The sequence below is a fragment of the Manis pentadactyla genome, chromosome 13, assembly GCF_030020395.1.
Source record: "Manis pentadactyla isolate mManPen7 chromosome 13, mManPen7.hap1, whole genome shotgun sequence".
Lineage (NCBI taxonomy): Eukaryota > Metazoa > Chordata > Mammalia > Pholidota > Manidae > Manis > Manis pentadactyla.
The window spans coordinates 10,332,419-10,352,481 of record NC_080031.1 but is presented as its reverse complement, the minus strand read 5'-3'; the positions used below and the strand labels follow the sequence as shown (position 1 = coordinate 10,352,481).

General features: G+C 36.6%; 1 protein-coding gene across 1 annotated transcript; it reads left to right on the top strand.

The window, feature by feature from the left end:
• Window positions 1-7,463: 7,463 nt before the first annotated feature.
• Window positions 7,464-8,429, top strand: LOC118934558 (olfactory receptor 8B3-like). Its single transcript, XM_036930167.2, has one exon. It carries the CDS (start codon window positions 7,473-7,475, stop codon window positions 8,427-8,429), a length of 957 nt encoding a protein of 318 aa, XP_036786062.2. The 5' UTR covers window positions 7,464-7,472.
• Window positions 8,430-20,063: the final 11,634 nt, after the last annotated feature.

Below are 20,063 nucleotides of genomic sequence, written 5' to 3'. Positions count from 1 at the left end.
TTTTATTTTCTTTTATTTTTATTTTTATTTATTTATTTATTTATTTATTTATTTATTTTTTTGAGAGGGCATCTCTCATATTTATTGATCATATGGTTGTTAACAACAATAAAATTTTGTATAGGGGACTCAATGCACAATCATTAATCAACCCCAAGCCTAATTCTCAACAGTCTCCAATCTTCTGAAGCATAACGAACAAGTTCTTACATGGTGAACAAGTTCTTACATAGTGAATAAGTTCTTACATGGTGAACAGTGCAAGGGCAGTCATATCACAGAAACTTCCGGTTTTGATCACACATCATGAACTATAAACAATCAAGTCACATATGATTATTCATTTGATTTTTATACTTGATGTATATGTGAATCCCACATTTCTCCTTTATTATTATAATTATTATTTTTAATAAAATGCTGAAGTGGTAGGTAGATGCAAGATAAAGGTAGAAAACATAGTTTAGTGCTGTAAGAGGGGAAATGTAGATGATCAGGTGTTGATGGTTTTTATTTTGTAATTAAATATAAATTATATGCAATATTATATTGGTTTCAGTTAAACAATTTAGTGGTTCATCAGTTATATACATACTAAATGTTCATCCTGATAAGTGCAATTATCTTGTCACCATACAGAGGTATACAATATTATGAAATATTTTCACTGTGCTGTGTACTGCATGCTTGTGACTAAATTATTTTATAATTTGAAGTTTATACCTAATAGATCTCTCTTTCACTATTTTAACCCTTTCTTCTCACCTTTATGTTAATAGTAGTAATAATATTAACAAAAATTTTTATCTCTATACCGTTTTCATTATCATTTTGAATTGTTTTTCTCTCTAGAAATAGAAGTCTTATGTATAAATGATAAAACCAAAAAAACTAGGGTGACATACTGCTATTGGGGATGTCTTATATCTGGCACTTGCCACCGGAGGCATGAATCAAACGATGTGTTTCTCCTATCTTTCCAACATCCCTGAGTGACAGTGCATCTCTTTTAATGCTACAGATGGAAGGTTCTATAAAGACTGTTAAGGGCAACGTATTTTGCATCTGTGAACACTGCACTGTATTTCCTTTTACAAATGATTTCCATACTTTTACACATTCCAACACTGCACATAATTGTTTGCAGAACATACTTTAGCATGGATTGTAAAGTAAAACTCAGAAGGTTAGTGATTTACAGTCGCAAATCTTAACAATAAAATCTAGACTAAACTCTAACTGTTCTGATTGCAAGTCTCCTACTTTTTCTAGTATACTGTACTTGTGCTTCATTATAGTATTTTTGTTTCGAAAGCATGGAATATGAGAAAACATTTCTTATTTGGAAGTATACTGTGTTTTGTTGCAAGATGATACATAAATTTCTCTCAGGCTGTGTATTGCTTTTTTTTGTTTGTTGTTTAGGAAAACAGTTTGATGGTTCTTTTTGTTGCAAAAGGGGAGGTGTTTTGGGCCAGTACAGTTGGGAAATAATTGGCTGAAATAAGAAAGTTTCTTCTTCCACAGAATCAAAAAAAAAGTGGGAATGTTTGCAAGCATTTGTAATTCAGAAAATGAGGCATGAGAGAGAAAGGATCCCAGAATATATAATTAGTCCAGGATTCAACAAGATATGTGGCCAATAATTAAGAGAACCCTGTGTGCAGAGTGGACATGAGGATTTAAAAACACATTTCAATCTGAATTTTTATCCTGCTTTATATGATACTTTAAATATACAGTTCCTGAAGCTTTCATAAAACTTATAATGCAGTGACCATACATTGGTAGTGTTTTGGTGAATAGAGGTGTAAAGCTGTGGCCACAATTGAGGAAGTAGGTGGAGATGGGACATTTTTCATGAGATAAAATAGTGAGTAGTCATCAAAACTCAAATTGGGAAGTAGGAAACCTCAGGGAAGATGATGGGCAATAAAAGCTCATTCTAATGATTTTCTTCTCCTTTCTGGAAGACACTAGAAATATTATGGGGATCAAGGGATTTCTCTGGGGAGGAGAAATTCTCAATTTATTTGATATTTAAAATCTTGTACCCACTAGACTGAAGGACCTGGGAGTGACTAAATCAGTCCTTTTTTTTTTTATTGGCTTCCTTATGCTAGTTTCTAATGGATTTTAAGTTATAAAACCCTCAAATTTTAATTAGAAAAGCAATGATAATTTGAAAGAAATTTCAGTGAATAAATTAAATTGTGGTTGTATTTTCTGGAATATGATGATGGATTTTTTTCTTTTGAGGAAACAGGAAAATCATTATTTTACTCCAAAAAGCCTTAATCTTAGCCAAGAGACAATTTCAACATTTTGTAAGATAACTTCACTTTCAATTTTACTTGGTTTCTAATCTCCACATAAGGTTTAGATATTAAGAAATTTAGCAACACTGGTAAGTTATCTCATTTGTTTTTTTAGATGTGTGGCATGGCTAAATCCTTAACTGACGGTTTTTAAATGATGACTCATAGCACATCCCCTGACTCCAATATTGGTAGTGTTTTGCACTTAAGTTCTATTTACCTAAAACAGTTGATCTAGGTTGGTGTTTTCTCCTTGTTTTAGTTTTTTCATTTACTCACTGTCCCTGTTGATAAAGTTGTTTCCATTATTAAAAAAGAAGTGTATTTAAATAAGTAAATAATTTCTAGTGCTCTTCAGGAATCTCTGTTGATTTTGCAGAGGAACATCTGCATTGTTATTTACTTGCTCACTATTTGAGGTGGCCCAAAGTGCGTGTTAAACCTAGTCATCAACCTTTTATTTGAGAAGTCTCAAAATCAAATTTTTCAATTTCGGAAAGACAAACCTTTCAAATTGGCTTTTATTCTTTCAGATTGTTTTGGAAAAAATAATGAAAAAGCTTACATACAGCTTGTGAAACTTATGTTTGACAAAGTTTTAAAAGATTCAACTTAGCTGTAACATTCAATTCGCAACTCAAGTGCTATTTGGACTTCTCTCAAAGGAGGGGAATCAAGTTAGGCCGTTTTACATGTACAACGTAGAGTCATCCTTTATAGTTTCTGCTTTTTTGTGTTATATAAATGATGCTAAGGAAGTAAAGAGAGAAAGCATGATTCTATCGAAGCTGTTCAGCTGAGAATCCAGCAGACAAGCCTGGTCCTGTGTACTAGGACAGAGCTGTTTCAGGTCAAGATCAGTGTTCCATTAAAGTAGAGCTCTGATCAAAGTTGTATAAGCTTTATTCATTGCAAAATTTAGCTTCAAAAAATGAAGTGTATGAAAATACACTACATCAATGATTACCAAATTAAAAGCTTATAACCACTATGCATATACTAGAACAGATCAAGCATTTTTCCTGGAGATAGGATACACCTCATTTTAAAGGTAGAATTCTGCTATACTCAGCTCAAGAGAGTGATTAAGTAGTTAACCCTTGCTCTGTGTAGTGTATACTTATAATTGTATTATTCTGGGTTTTATCTTTCTAAAACTGGTCATTGCCACAGCATTAGGAAATTGCCATAAGTTCTAACTTCTTTCACATATTGAAAGCCCTCTATGTGCCCTCCTAGATGAGTGCTCTGTCCATTCTTCCATTCTTCATCATGCCCATTGCAACCACTCCCTGTCTTTTCTTTAAAGCTTCATCACCTCCATAGCACCTCATTGTCACCTGCTACTCACTTGCAGAAGGTAGAAGAGAATATGGAAAAGGTACAGCTTGTCCATCATGTCTAGAACTCAGTCATACATCACATCTAACTGCAGGAAACACTGGGAAATGTATGTTCTGGAAGAGGAGGTGAACAGCTAGCAACCTCTGCCACACTGGGTGTCAGACATCTTGAATGTGAAGATTAATAAGATACTGAATGTGAGGTGGCCCTGGAATGTTGTAAAAATCTAATAATGATGGTTATTACAGGCTACCCTTATGTTTTCCCATTCACTGAATAAGCCTTTATCAAATCTATTCACAATTTAAACTAGGCAAAAGAGCTATTAAATATAGAATGTGAAGGATACTCTGTGCACATTTTCCTTACTTTAGAATTTTGTCTTTATCGGTGTTCGGAGTGTTATGGTGTAGTCAAAACCTATATATACATATTAAAGAGCTGACATCAAGAGGAATACCCTCAGCTGAGACTTCTCCCAGTAGGGAAAAGAATGGAACTCCAACAGCCTTCATCACTTATGACAGTTTCAGCTTCACCAACAATGACTCCAGCCGATGGAGCGACTCGAGTTCATGCCTTCTGTGTCTATATAGTCTCTTTAGACTTAAGGACACACATAGGCTGATATCATGTAAAGGAAAAAATATTCCATGAAAATGGTAACCAAAGGAAACCATGTATGGCTATAGTTATATCTGAAAAATATAGTCTTAAAGTCAGAATCTGTCAGAAAGACGCAAAGAAGATTATTATATATAGATCAATTATATTCTACAGAAATACATTATATTTATACATACATGCATACCCAGCAACAGGTCACGTATATTACAGAGAAAATGTAGACATATTCGAAGGGAGAAAATTATAGCAATACAGTAACAGTAGGGAACTTAACTACCCCTCTTTCAACAATGGAAAGAACATCCAGACACAAAATCAGGAAAGAGCTGCTGACTTGACCAACCCTATAGACAAAAAGGAACTAAGAGACATAAGAGAACTTTTCACCAAACAACAAATGGATGTACATTCTTCCCAAATCCCTGTGGGACGTTTCCAGGATAGATTGCATATTACGTCCCAGAACAAAGCAACAAATTTAAGAAGATAGAAATCCTTGCAAGTATCTTTTGGACCAGAATAGCATGCCACTAGATATCAGTAATAGTGAAAAATGGGAAAACTCACAAATATATGGAAGGTCAGTATACAGTCCTGAAGAACCATTAGGAAAAAGAAGAAATCACATGGAACCTAAAGTATCTTGGGATAGATAAAAATGAAAATATAACATGCCAAAAATTATGTAATCATTTAAAAGCAGTTCTAAAGGAACGTTCTTAGATAGGTATACAAAAGACAAAGAAAGATCTGAAATAAAAAAGCCTAGCTTTATACATCAATGAACAACAATCAAAAGCCTAAAGTTATGTAGACATCAAGTAATAAAGGTAAGAGCAGAAATAAATCAAATAGAAAATAGAAAAAGCAATAAATCTAAGGTCAGATATTTTTAAAATGTATCAGAATTTAAAATTGTTTTTATAGACTGATAAAAAAAAGGGACAAGACTCCAATATATTAAGTGATGAAAGAGAAGGTATTATAGCAGATGACTCAAAAATCAAAAGGATCACAATGTACTATTATGAACATCAGATGACAACAAGCTGGATAACCTAGAACAAACGGATCAGTTTCTAGAAACACACAACCTACTGAAACTGAATAATAATTAGAAAGTCTGAAAACACCAAACACTGAAAGATTGAATCTGTAACCAGAATGTCTCAACAAGAAAACCCCAGGCTCATATGGCCTGAGTGAATAGTACCAAACATTCCAAGAAGAAATGGTACTAAATCTCTTTAAACTCTTCTAAAAAACAGCAGACAAAGGGACACTTCTTACATCTTATTAAGCCAGCATTGGAAAATTTCTGAGATTCAAATGAAACTTGAAGAAAACAGAAGACTTCAGGAAAATAAAAGTCTGATGAGTGTCATGATGGAAGATCTGCGAGAATTTATGAAAACACAGAAAATGACAGCTGACATTAGTTGACTATTTACCATAGACCAGGCACTGTTGTAACCTTTTGAGTTTCATTTTTTCATGTTATCATCATAACAGCTCATTGAAAGAGATGCTGTTTTACCATAATTATTTTACAAAAAAGAGGCAGAAGAAGAAAGAAGTTAATTTTCCCAAGGTGTTAGTGTTAGTGAGAGCGGGAGGACTCATACACAACACCTTTTAAGTCTTTAGTCCCTATTCTGTTTGTGTTGAGAAGAAATAGATGATCTCAGTCACTGAAATATTTCATAAATGGTCTCAGCAGGATAGTGAGGTAGATATTTCCAGTAGGTGTTCAGAAGTTAAGACTTTACAATGAATACATGACATCACAAGTTATTTTAGAGATATCACAGGAGGGAGACATTTGAAATGATATACTGCATCTTGAAAAATTACAAAAAAGAAACAAAGAATCCTGGAATCAGAACCCTTGCAGAAAATGTTCCACTTAGGATCTGGGAAGAAAGAAAGAATAGCATGCATTTCCCTTCAGAGATGATGAAGGCAGGGAGATGGGAGTGCAGTTTCAGGAGACAGGCAATCCCTACAGTAACCAGAAAAATGAGTCAGAGTCCCTAAGGAAGTAAAGACAGACCCATGGCCCAGGATGTAGTACACAATCCTGTTATTCTCTTTTCCCTTATTCCCATGGGAAAGAGACTAAGCCAGTTTCTACCCTGTTTATAACCACATGCATTATTTCATTAAATCCACATTCAATCATCTGTATCTTAACAAGTGGCAAATATGGTAGCAAAAAAGAAGTTATTTTTCTCTGTTGTTTAAGAAGACCCAATGTTTTATTCTGAAATTATGACCTCTAGTTCAGAAAGATTTACAAAGCACATCGGAGATAAAATCTACAGCATTCTCTTAGAATCAAGAGCCAAAGTTTCAGCCTGAAACTGCCCTTCTAAGACCACAGGGATGAAAGACGATACTAAGGAAGCACTGAGGTTTTCTGGCCTAAGGAGGGTGAGTTGTTGACTTCCATTTACATGAGGGTCCTTCTTGTGAGATGGATATACAGAGATCCATGATAGGCCACTTTCTTTTCCATTTTGTGCGGTTCTGAGATTCAAGTGAAAATGGAAGAGGAATTTGTTTGAGGCAAGACGTCTGAATATTCAGAGACATTAAGGGGCTTGGTGGGGGGGCAGTATCTTAGTAAGATCCCTCTCTAGGGAAGGAATTCTTGCTCTTTTATAATTTATGGCTTTCTCTCTTTGACATAGGCAGTAGCTTAATCTCTCTAAGTGTGACCCCTCAGTGTTAGATTAGAAGCTGTGTTCTGGTTCCCCAACACTAAGTCTGAACTGCATTATAGGGCAGCACCTGGATGTTGGGACCTCTGCCTCCAATATTACTGGTGAGGAGAGGGTTCAAGTGATATGAGAATAGGACAATCTTTCTTGGAATATCCTTCCTCATCCCTTTCCCCTTGGTTTTATTACCAGCAGTGTTTGCGTTGGTCAGCACTGGCCTTCTCTCTGCAGCCTCATTTTGTGATTACCTGTTACATTTATCTCATAAGGGCTCTAATAAAGGGAGTGTTAGTGTCACTCAGTGTGAGACTGGTAAAGGCAGATTTTACAGGTTAAGATTGGATTATTCTCAGATATTTCCAGCCCATATGTCTTCTTGTAGGAAGAAATATTATAGGAAAAGCTGATTTTCCTTTAATTTAACCTTTATTGCTGTGCTCACAGGTTACCTTGGAAAAGAATGGCTGCTGGAAATGGCTCTCTCGTTGCTGAATTTATTCTATTGGGATTAACAGACAAACCAGATCTCCAGCTGCCCCTTTTCTGCCTGTTTCTAGTAATGTATATGGTCACTCAGTTGGGAAATTTTAGCTTGATAATTCTAATTGGGCTGAATTCACATCTGCACACCCCAATGTACTTTTTCCTCTTTAACTTGTCTTTTATAGACCTTTGCTATTCTTCAGTATTTACACCGAAAATGTTGATGAATTTCTTAACCACGAAGAATATAATCTCATATGTGGGGTGTATGACCCAGTTCTGGTTTTTCTGTTTTTTTGCTATTTCTGAATGCTATGTGCTGGCATCAATGGCCTATGACCGCTATGTGGCCATCTGCAACCCACTTTTGTATAATGCTGCCATATCCCCTAAAGTGTGTTCCAGCCTTATGCTTGGTTCTTACTTGATGGCCTTTTCGGGCTCTATGGCCCACACTGGATGCCTGCTGAGACTGACCTTCTGTGATGCCAACACCATCAACCATTATTTGTGTGACATCCTCCCTGTGCTCCAGCTTTCCTGCACCAACACCCATGTCAATGAGCTGGTGGTGTTCATTGTGGCGGGCATCAACATCATTGTGCCCAGCCTCACCATCTTTGTCTCCTATGGTTTCATCCTCTCCAGCATCCTCCACATCAGCTCCACTGAGGGCAGGTCCAAAACCTTCAGCACCTGCAGCTCCCACATCATTGCTGTTTCTTTGTTCTTTGGATCATTTTCATTTATGTATCTCCAACCATCTTCTGCTGGGTCTGTGGATGTGGGAAAAATCTCTTCTGTCTTTTATACCAATGTGGTCCCTATGATGAACCCTTTAATTTATAGCTTGAGGAATAAAGATGTTAAAGTTGCTCTGAGAAAAACCCTGAGTAGGAGAAATTTTTTTATCAGGAACAGTGTTATTTTGTAGGTAATTATGGAACTGGTATATTTTGTTCATTGTAGTAATTTAGTGAAAGCCTTTTTACCATGGTGTAGGAAATTTGTATCATTTCAATTTGTTTCCAGTTTTTTAATGGTACATCTTCCTACCTCACTATTTTCATCATTTCCTCTTTTCTTTCTTTACCTGATTGTAAACAACATTAAAATGTACATTTTGTTCCCCATGGTCATTATGGTGTTTGTTTTTCTTCTTGGGAAAAAATTGAACAGAGTTCTAAATGGTTTAGAAAAGTAACATTAGGGTAATATAGGACCATTGAGCTTTTTTTTTTTATTGAAGGATTTCCTGTCTGCCATTTATCATATTCCACTGGATTCAGGAAAGAGATGATCATTTCTTTCTACTCCTGTTTTACATTCTCCCTTGATCAGGGATGTGCCTCCTTTAAATGCCAGTTCCACACAGAGAGCAGGTTCCCCAAAGGCTATAAAATATAATCGCCTTCCCAGGGGTAAACACTATGCAGTAAGCTTCTTTTGGCAGAGATTTCTTATTTACCCTTGTAATTATGCAACTGACACACACAATAGATTGTTAATGTATATTTATTGTATAGACAGGCTGCTGAAGCTCAGTTACTAATTCAATTCATAAACATTATGTGCATGTGATCATTTGCTTGTTTATGTAAACACACACAGGCACACCCTTCTGCATGCACACACACACAAGCATTTTGAACCTTAAGTTGCCTAACAACTATGGCTTGGGGATATATGTCACAATCATTAGGTCATGGTAAGATAAAGATATACATGGAGATTCTCATAATGCAGCAGAGTAGAGCTACATACTATATGTTGATAGGTCCTAAAATCAGTCTTATATGGTCAAAATTACTTCTTTTCTTTATTTTGGTATTATTAATGTACAATTACATGAGCAACATTATAGTTACTAGACTCCCCTATTATCAAGCCCCCACCACATACCCCATTACAGTCACTGTCTATCAGTGTAGTAAGATGCTATAGAATCACTACTTGTCTTCTTTGTGGTCTGGTGCCTTCCCCGTATCCCTCCCCCCACTACATTATGTGTGCTAATCGTAATACCCCTTTTTCCCCCTTATCCCTCCCTTCCCTCCCATTCTCCCCAGTCCGTTTCCCTTTGGTAACTGTTAGTCCATTCTTGGGTTCTGTGATTCTGCTGCTGTTTTGTTCCTTCTGTTTTTCTTTATTCTTATACTCCACATATGAGTGAAATCATTTGGTATTTGTCTTTCTCTGGTTGGCTTATTTCACTGAGCATAATACCCTCTAGCTTCATCCAGGTTGTTGCAAATGGTAGAATATGTTTTCTTCTTATGGCTGAATAATATTCCATTGTGTATATGTACCACATCTTCCTTATCCATTAATCTACTGATGGACACTTAGGTTGCTTCCATTTCTTGGCTATTGTCAAAAGTGCTGCGATAAACATAAGGGTGCATATGTCTTTTTCAAACTGGGCTGCTGCATTCTTAGGGTAAATTCCTAGGAGTGGAGGTACTGGATCAAATGGTGTTTCTCTTTTTAGTTTTTTGAGGTACCTCCATACTGCTTTCCATAATGGTTGAACTAATTTACATTCTCACCAACAGTGTAGGAGGGTTCCCCTTTCTCCACATCCTTGCCAACATTTGCTGTTTTTTGTCTTTTGGATGGTGGCCATCCTAACTGGTGTGAGGTGATATCTCACTGTGGTTTTAATTTGCATTTCTCTGATGACTAGTGATGTGGAGCATATTTTCACATGCCTGTTGGCCATCTGAATTTCTTCTTTGGAGAGGTGTCTGTTCATCTCCTCTGCCCATTTTTTAATTGGCTTATTTGCTTTTTGTTTGTTGAGGTGCGTGAGCTCTTTATGTAATTTGGATGTTAACCCCTTATTGGATATGCCATTTATGAATATATTCTCCCATACTGTAGGATGTCTTTTTGTTCTACTGAGAGTGTCCTTTGCTTTACAGAGGCTTTTTAGTTTGATATAGTCCCACCTGTTCATTTTTCTTTTGTTTCCCTTGCCCGGGGAGATATGTTCATGAAGAAGTTGCTCATGTTTATGTCCAAGAGATTTTTGCCTATGTTTTTTTCTAAGAGTTTTATGGTTTCATGACTTACATTCAGGTCTTTGATCCATTTGGAGTTTACTTTTGTGTATGGGGTTAGACAATGATCCAGTTTCATTCTCTTGCATGTAGCTGTCCAGTTTTACCAACACCATCTGTTGAAGAGACTGTCATTTCCCCGTTGTATGTCCATGGCTCCTTTATCATATATTAATTGACCATATATGCTTGGGTTTATATCTGGACTCTCTAGTCTGTTCCATTGGTCTATGGGTCTGTTCTTGTGCCAGTACCAAACTGTCTAGATTACTGTGGCTTTGTAGTAGAGCTTGAAGTCAGGGAGCATAATTCTCCCTGCTTTATTCTTCCTTTTCAGGATTGCTTTGGCTATTCAGGGTCTTTTGTGGTTACATATAAATTTTATAACTATTTGTTCTAGTTTGTTGAAGAATGCTGTTGGTATTTTGATAGGGATTGCATTGAATCTGTACATTGCTATAGGCAGGATGGCCATTTTGACAATATTAATTCTGCCTATCTATGAGCATGGAATGTGTTTCCATGTATTGATACCTTCTTTAATTTCTCTCATGTGTATCTTGTAGTTTTCACAATATAAGTCTTTCACTTCCTTGGTTAGGTTTATTCCTAGGTATTTTATTCTTTCTGATGCAATTGTGAATGGAATTGTTTTCCTGATTTCTCTTTCTGCTAGTTCATTGTTAGTGTATAGGAATGCAACAGATTTCTGTGTATTAATTTTGTATCCTGCCACTTTAGTGAATTCAGATATTAAATCTAATAGTTTTGGAGTCGATTCTTTAGGGTTTTTTATGTACAATATCATGTCATCTGCGAACAGGGACAGTTTAACTTCTTCCTTGACAATCTGGATGCCTTTTATTTCTTTGTGTTGTCTGATTGCCGTGGCTAGGACCTCCAGAACTATGTTGAATAAAAGTGGGGAGAGTGGGCATCCTTGTCTTGTTCCTGAACTTAAGGGAAAAGTTTTCAGCTTCTTGCTGTTAAGTATAATGTTGGCTGTGGGTTTGTCATATATGGCCTTTATTATGTGGAGGTACTTGCCCTCTATTTCCATTTTGTTGAGAGTTTTTATCATGAATGGATGTTGAATTTTGTCAAATGCTTTTTCAGCATCTATGGAGATGATCATGTGGTTTTTGTCCTTTTTTTTGATGTAGTGGATGATGTTGATGGATTTTTGAATCTTGTACCATCCTTGCATCCTTGGAATGAATCCCACTTGATCATGATTGATGATCTTTTTCATGTATTTTTGAGTTCAAAAGTACTTCTTAAAATAGAGTTTATTGGCTCAAAGGATGTGTTGAGACAGATGTAGTGCTTCTCCCTAAGTCTGGCACTGTTGGTTCTTCTTTTGGGCATTGGGACATTCCTCTGGTACAAAATAGGCCCATTTAAACATTCATATCACACCCAATGGGAGGGTTTTCTTTGTGAGGCTGAGACTGTCATCTTCCTCAGAGTGGGAAGACTAGTGGAAGCACATGGGCTGTTTGAAGTTTCCCTCTGACTTAAAGTTAAATTAAACCACTTTTATATATTACTACAGGGAAGAGAAGAATGTTGTAATTGTTTTTATTGGGTTTCATCTCTGCACCTTCACATCCATCAGTTTCTCTTTTCCAAGGATAAATGATGAGAGATGAACAGCAGAGGGAATATTAGTTCTCATTTCATAGGTAATAGAACTGATGGTCAGATGTGCTCATGGTTTGTTCCAAGACACAACTTTTATGTGGTGGAGGAGAGACTGGGACTTGGGTGTTCATGTGTGTGTGTGTACAGAAGTATAGTTAGTCTATAATATTGTATTGGTTTCAGGTGTACAGGACAGTGACTTGACGATTTATATGTATTATGAAATGCTCACCACATTAAGCGTGGTTAGAGTCTGTTAACATACAAAGCTATTAGAATATCTTTTACTGTATTTCCTATGTTATACTTTTATCCTTGCAAATTACTTATTTTATAACTGAAAGATGTCACTCTATATACCCTTCACATATTTCACCCTTTCCCCCACCACTCCATTATGGCAATCACCAGCCTGTTTTCTGTATTTTTTAGTCTATTTATCTTTGTTTGTTTTTAATTTTATTAGGTGCCACATATGAATTATCTTATCTAATGCATTTGACTTAGCATATATTTTCTAGGTCCATCCATGTTGTCACAAGGACAAGATTACAATCTTTTTTATGGCTGATTAATATTTCATTTCACATAAATACCAATTTTCTTCCATTCATCTATGAATGGACACATAATTTGCCTCCATATCATGGCTATTGTAAATAATGCTACATTAAACATAGGGTGCATATATCTTTTTGAATCAATTTATTTCCTTCAGGTTAATAACCATGGGTGAAGTCATAAAACTCGTAAGAGAAAAGAGGTAGCTAACCCTCGAACATTGGCATTAGGAATTTTTTCCTGGATATGTCCCTCCATGAAAGCTAAGTAATAAAAATAATCAAGTGGGAGTACATCAAAATAAAAAGTTTCTGAATAGCAAAGGACATAATCAAAAGAAATACTTGGGAGTTCTGATTCTAAATATAGAAAGGAATTAGTCACAGCATAAATAAATGTAATACCCATTGTGCATATTGTGTAGATTTGTATGTATACATTTGTGCTAACTTTCACAATAAACTGAGATTACAAAACTTTGATTATACCCCCATTTAAACTGAATATTAAAACTACTCAAAAAGCAACGACTGCCAATGAGGGTACAACTGTATGAGAAGAGCCTGCCTAGTACAGAAGGCCTCATACCGAAGAGCCAGCAGAGGCAGAGTAACACGCAGGGTGATCCAGCCCAGTCCAGGGCAGAGATGATCCTTTACTAAAATCAATGAGGGGTTTCCACCAGTGTCTGGGAGGAAGGAATTCAATATATAATCCAACTATATAGGTTTGTAGTAGCTTAAATGTTAATATATTTGGGTTAATGAAAAAGGTAGGCTGTAATTTTCATTCCATATCATATTTTTCAATTTCTAGCCCTTTCTACTTTCTTCATAAAGCTCTTATTTGAATAATTTTTTTAGGCATTATTATTATTTTTTTTAATTGAAGGGTAGTTGACAACAGTATTACATTACATTAGTTTCAGGTGTACAACACAGTGATTCAACATTTATATACATGATAATTCTAGGTACCAGCTATCACCATACCAAGTTGTTACAATATTTTGACTATATTCCTTATGCTATACATTACATCCCGGTTACTTATTTATTTTACAATTGGAAGTGTGTTTATATATATATATATATATATATATATATATATATATATATATTTTCTGAGGGCATCTCTCATATTTATTGATCAAATAGTTGTTAACAACAATAAATTTCTGTATAGGGGGATCAATACTCAATGCACAATCATTAATCCACCCCAAGCCTAATTTTCGTCAGTCTCCAATCTTCTGATGCATAATGAACAAATTCTTACATGGAGAACAAATTCTTACATAGTGAATAAGTTACATGGTGAACAGTGCAAGGGCAGTCATCACAGAAGCTTTCGGTTTTGTTCATGCATTATGAACTACACACAGTCAGTTCAAATATGAATATTCATTTGATTTTTAAACTTGATTTATATGTGGATACCACATTTCTCTATTATTATTATTTTTAATAAAATGCTGAAGTGGTAGGTAGATACGAGATAAAGGTAGAAAACAGAGTTTAGTGTTGTAAGAGAGCAAATGTAGATGATCAGGTGTGTGCCTGTAGACTATGTGTTAATCCGAGCTACACGAGGGCAATAAAACATCCACGTATGCAGAAGATTTCTCTCAGAACATGAGGGGGGAGGTTATAAGCCTCATCTCTGCTGCTCCCCATTTTCTCACCAGATGGCCCCCTGCGACTGTGCCTGTCTTAGGTTTTCCTCCCTTGAGGAATCTTACCCGTCTCTGGCTAACCAGTCATCTTCCGGGGCCATACAGGGAAATGTGAAGTTGGTAAGTGAGAGAGAAGCCTTATTGTCTGAAATGGTTAGCTTTTTACTTCTTTGCATATTTATGCCCTGTGGCTTCTTTGCCCAGCATTTGTCTTGAGGTGTCTTTACCACTTGGAAGAATTATGATACTCGGTAAATTCGACATGTGGCACGAGTTCTATTTAAAGGTTGTGATTAGGTAGGAAGAAGAAAAGCTATAGAAGTAGCAGGCAGAAGAAAACCTGGGAAGATTGATTATTTCTTTGACATATCTTCTTGTAGAGTAACTTCAGCATGGATAGGTTTTAAACTACTAATTAAATTGTGCACACACATTAACATAATAGGAATATAGTTACCTAACCAAAGCATACCTGTATTTACCAGCCATCTCCAGTGAAACCAAGAAAACCAGTTAGGCACCTTAGGCATTTGTGAAAACTTATCTATGATATGGTGGATATTGTCCGACTGAACTTAAACAGTCTGAGAGAATTCAGATAAACTAGAACAACCCATTCCTGGGGACTGTTCATATCCCATATGTTCTTTTAAAAATAAATAGTCTGTGGTTGTAAGATTTTGGAGTGCTACAATTTGCACTTCTCCTAATTCTTGGTTGAGTTCCAACAGTATAGATCCAGTCCAATTTTTTGTTTTACTGTATGCACAGGCCAGCTTAGATATCTCCTTCATCATTCCCATGGCAAGTCCAGGAACTGGTGGGATGAGTGCATCTACACCTGTGGCAGTGCGTGGATCTTTGTTGGAGTTTTTTTTTTGCTGATCATCTTCTGTCATGAGTCTTCCCGAGAGTGCTGATGTTGGAAGTTCTTTTTCATATCATATCTTAGTTCATTTTCGGGGTAGCCAAATTAGGCTTTGATCCTCGGTATAAACACAAACAGACCCTTTGCCTACACTTTTATATGCCCTTTATATCATTGTGTAGAACTCATTAGAGGTCACCACATAGGAACTGCTTTTTTTTTTTTTTTTTAATCATTAGTCTACACTTACATGACGAATACTTTGTTTACTAGGCTCTCCTCTATACCAGGTCCCCCCTATATACTCCTTTACAGTCACTGTCCATCAGCGTAGCAAACTGTTGTAGAATCACTACTTGTCTTCTCTGTGTTGTACAGCCCTCCCCTTTCTCCCACCCCGCTATGGATGCTAATCTTAATACCCCTCTTTTTCTGCCCCCCCTTATCCCTCCCTACCCACCCATCCTCCCCAGTCCCTTTCCCTTTGGTACCTGTTAGTCCATTCTTGAGTTCTGTGATTCTGTTGCTGTTTTGTTCCTTCAGTTTTTCCTTTGTTCTTATATTCCACAGATGAGTGAAATCATTTGGTATTTCTCTTTCTCTGCTTGGCTTGTTTCACTGAGCAAAATACCCTCCAGCTCCATCCATGTTGCTGCAAATGGTTGGATTTGCCCTTTTCTTATGGCTGAGTAGTATTCCATTGTGTATATGTACCACATCTTCTTTATCCATTCATCTATCGATGGACATTTAGGTTGCTTCCAATTCTTGGCTATTGTAAATAGTGCTGCGATAAACATAGGGGTGCATTGGTCTTTCTCATACTTGATTGCTGCATTCTTAGGGTAAATTCCTAGGAGTGCAATTCCTGGGTCAAATGGTATGTCTGTTTTGAGCATTTTGATGTACCTCCATACTGCTTTCCACAATGGTTGAACAAGTTTTCATTCCCACCAGCAGTGTAGGAGGGTTCCCCTTTCTCCACAGCCTCGCCAACATTTATTGTTGTTTGTCTTTTGGATGGCAGCCATCCTTACTGGTGTGAGGTGATACCTCATTGTAGTTTTAATTTGCATTTCTCTGATAATTAGCGATGTGGAGCATCTTTTCATGTGTCTGTTGGCCATCTGTATTTCTTTTTTGGAGAACCATCTGTTCAGTTCCTTTGCCCATTTTTTAATTGGGTTATTTGTTTTTTGTTTGTTGAGGCGTGTGAGCTCTTTATATATTCTGGACGTCAAGCCTTTATCAGATGTGTCATTTTCAAATATATTCTCCCATACTGTAGGGTTCCTTTTTGTTCTATTGATGGTGTCTTTTGCTGTACAGAAGCTTTTCAGCTTAATATAGTCCCACTTGTTCATTTTTGCTGTTGTTTTCCTTGCCCGGGGAGATATGTTCAAAAAGAGGTCACTCATGTTTATGTCTAAGAGGTTTTTGCCTATGTTTTCTTCCAAGAGTTTAATGGTTTCATGACTTACATTCAGGTCTTTGATCCATTTTGAGTTTACTTTTGTATATGGGGTTAGACAATGGTCCAGTTTCATTCTCCTACATGTAGCTGTCCAGTTTTGCCAGCACCACCTGTTGAAGAGACTGTCATTTCACCATTGTATGTCCATGGCCCCTTTATCAAATATTAATTGAACATATATGTCTGGGTTAATGTCTGGATTCTCTAGTCTGTTCCATTGGTCTGTGGCTCTGCTCTTGTGCCAGTACCAAATTGTCTTGATTACTACGGCTTTATACTAGAGCTTGAAGTTGGGGAGTGAGATCCCCCGTACTTTATTCTTCTTTCTCAGGATTGCTTTGGCTATTCGGGGTCTTTGGTGTTTCCATATGAATTTTTGAACTATTTGTTCCAGTTCATTGAAGAATGTTGCTGGTAGTTTCATAGGGATTGCATCAAATCTGTATATTGCTTTGGGCAGAATGGCCATTTTGACGATATTAATTCTTCCTAGCCATGAGCATGGGATGCGTTTCCATCTGTTAGTGTCCCCTTTAATTTCTTTTAAGAGTGACTTGTAGTTTTCAGAGTATAAAGTCTTTCAGTTCTTTGGTTAGGTTTATTTCTAGGTATTTTATTTTTTTTGATGCAATTGTGAATGGAGTTGTTTTCCTGATTTCTCTTTCTGTTGGTTCATTGTTGGTATATAGGAAAGCCACAGATTTCTGTGTGTTGATTTTGTATCCTGCAACTTTGCTGTATTCCGATATCAGTTCTAGTAGTTCTGGGGTGGAGTCTTTAGGATTTTTTATGTACAGTATCATGTCATCTGCAAATAGTGACAGTTTAACTTCTTCTTTGCCAATCTGGATTCCTTGTATTTTTTTGTTTTGTCTGATTGCCGTGGCTAGGACCTCCAGTACTATGTTAAATAACAGTGGAGAGAGTGGGCATGCCTGTCTAGTTCCCGATCTCAGCGGAAATGCTTTCAGCTTCTCGCTATTCAATATAATGTTGGCTGTGTTTTTTTCATAGTTGACCTTTATTATGTTGAGGTACTTGCCCTCTATTCCCATTTTGCTGAGAGTTTTTATCATGAATGGATGTTGAACTTTGTCAAATGCTTTTTCAGCATCTATGGAGATGATCATTGTGGTTTTTATCTTTCTTTTTGTTGATGTGGTGGATGATATTGATGGACTTTCGAATGTTGTGCCATCTTTGCATCCCTGGGATGAATCCCACTTGGTCATGGTGTATGATGGTTTTGATGTATTTTTGAATTCGGTTTGCTAAAATTTTATTGAGTATTTTTGCGTCTACGTTCATCAGGGATATTGGTCTGTAGTTTTCTTTTTTGGTGGTTTCTTTGCCTGGTTTTGGTATTAGGGTGATGTTAGCTTCATAGAATGAGTTTGGGAGTATCCCCTCCTCTTCTATTTCTTGGAAAACTCTAAGGAGAATGGGTATTATGTCTTCCCTGTATGTCTGATAAAATTCCGAGGTAAATCTATCTGGCCCGGGGGTTTTGTTCTTTGGTAGTTTTTTGATTACCGCTTCAATTTCGTTGCTGGTAATTGGTCTGTTTAGATTTTCTGTTTCTTTTTGGGTAAGTCTTGGAAGGTTGTATTTTTCTAGGAAGTTGTCCATTTCTCCTAGGTTTCCCAGCTTGTTAGCATATAGGTTTTCATAGTAGTCTCTAATAATTCTTTGTATTTCTGCGGGGTCTGTCGTGATTTTTCCTTTCTCGTTTCTGATACTGTTGACTTGTGTTGACTCTCTTTTCCTCTTAATAAGTCTGGCTAGAGGCTTATCTATTTTGTTTATTTTCTCGAAGAACCAGCTCTTGGTTTCATTGATTTTTGCTATTGTTTTATTGTTCTCAATTTTATTTATTTCTTCTCTAATCTTTATTATGTCCCTCCTTCTGCTGACCTTAGGCCTCATTTGTTCTTCTTTTTCCAATTTCGATAGTTGTGACATTAGACCGTTCATTTGGGATTGCTCTTCCTTTTTAAAATATGCTTGGATTGCTATATACTTTCCTCTTAAGACTGCTTTTGCTGTGTCCCACAGAAGTTGGGGCTTAGTGTTGGTGTTGTCATTTGTTTCCATATATTGCTGGATCTCCATTTTGATTTGGTCATTGATCCATTGATTATTTAGGAGCGTGTTGTTTAGCCTCCATGTGTTTGTGTGCCTTTTTGCTTTCTTTGAACAGTTTGTTTCTAGTTTAATGCCTTTGTGGTCTGAAAAGTTGGTTGGTAGGGTTTCAATCTTTTGGAATTTACTGAGGCTCTTTTTGTGTCCTAGTATGTGGTCTATTCTGGAGAATGTTCCATGTGCACTTGAGAAGAATGTGTATCCTGTTGCTTTTGGATGTAGAGTTCTGTAGATGTCTATTAGGTCCATCTGTTCTAGTGTGTTGTTCAGTGCCTCTGTGTCCTTACTTATTTTCTGTCTGGTGGATCTGTCCTTTGGAGTGAGTGGTGTGTTGAAGTCTCCTAGAATGAATGCATTGCATTCTGTTTCCTCCTTTAGTTCTATTAATATTTGTTTCAGGTATGTTGGTGCTCCTGTATTGGGTGCATATTTATTTATAATGGTTATATCCTCTTGATGGACTGAGCCCTTTATCATTATGTAATGTCTGTCTTTGTCTTTTGTTACTTTCTTTATTTTGAAGTCTGTTTTGTCTGATACCAGAATTGCAACACCTGCTTTCTTCTCTCTGTTGTTTGCTTGAAATATCTTTTTCCATCCCTTGACTTTAAGTCTGTGGGCGTCTTTGGGTTTGAGGTGAGTCTCTTGTAAGCAGCATATGGATGGATCTTGCTTTTTTATCCATTCTATTACTCTGTGTCTTTTGATTGGTGCATTCAGTCCATTTACATTTAGGGTGATTATTGAAAGGTATGAATTTATTGCCATTGCAGGCTTTAAGTTTGTGGTTACCAAAGGTTTAGGGTTAGCTTCTTTACTATCTTACTGTCTAACTTAACTCGCTTGTTGAGCTATTATAAACACAGTCTGATGATTCTTTATTTCTGTCCCTTCTTATTCCTCCTCCTCCCTTCTTCATATGTTGGGTGTTTTGTTGTGTGCTCTGTTTAGGAGTGCTCCCATCTAGAGCAGTCCCTGTAGGATGCCCTGTAGAGGTGGTTTGTGGGAGGCAAATTCCCTCAACTTTTGCTTGTCTGGGAATTGTTTAATCCCTCCTTCATATTTAAATGATATTCGTGCTGGGTACAGTAGTCTTGGTTCGCGGCCCTTCTGTTTCATTGCATTAAGTATATCATGCCATT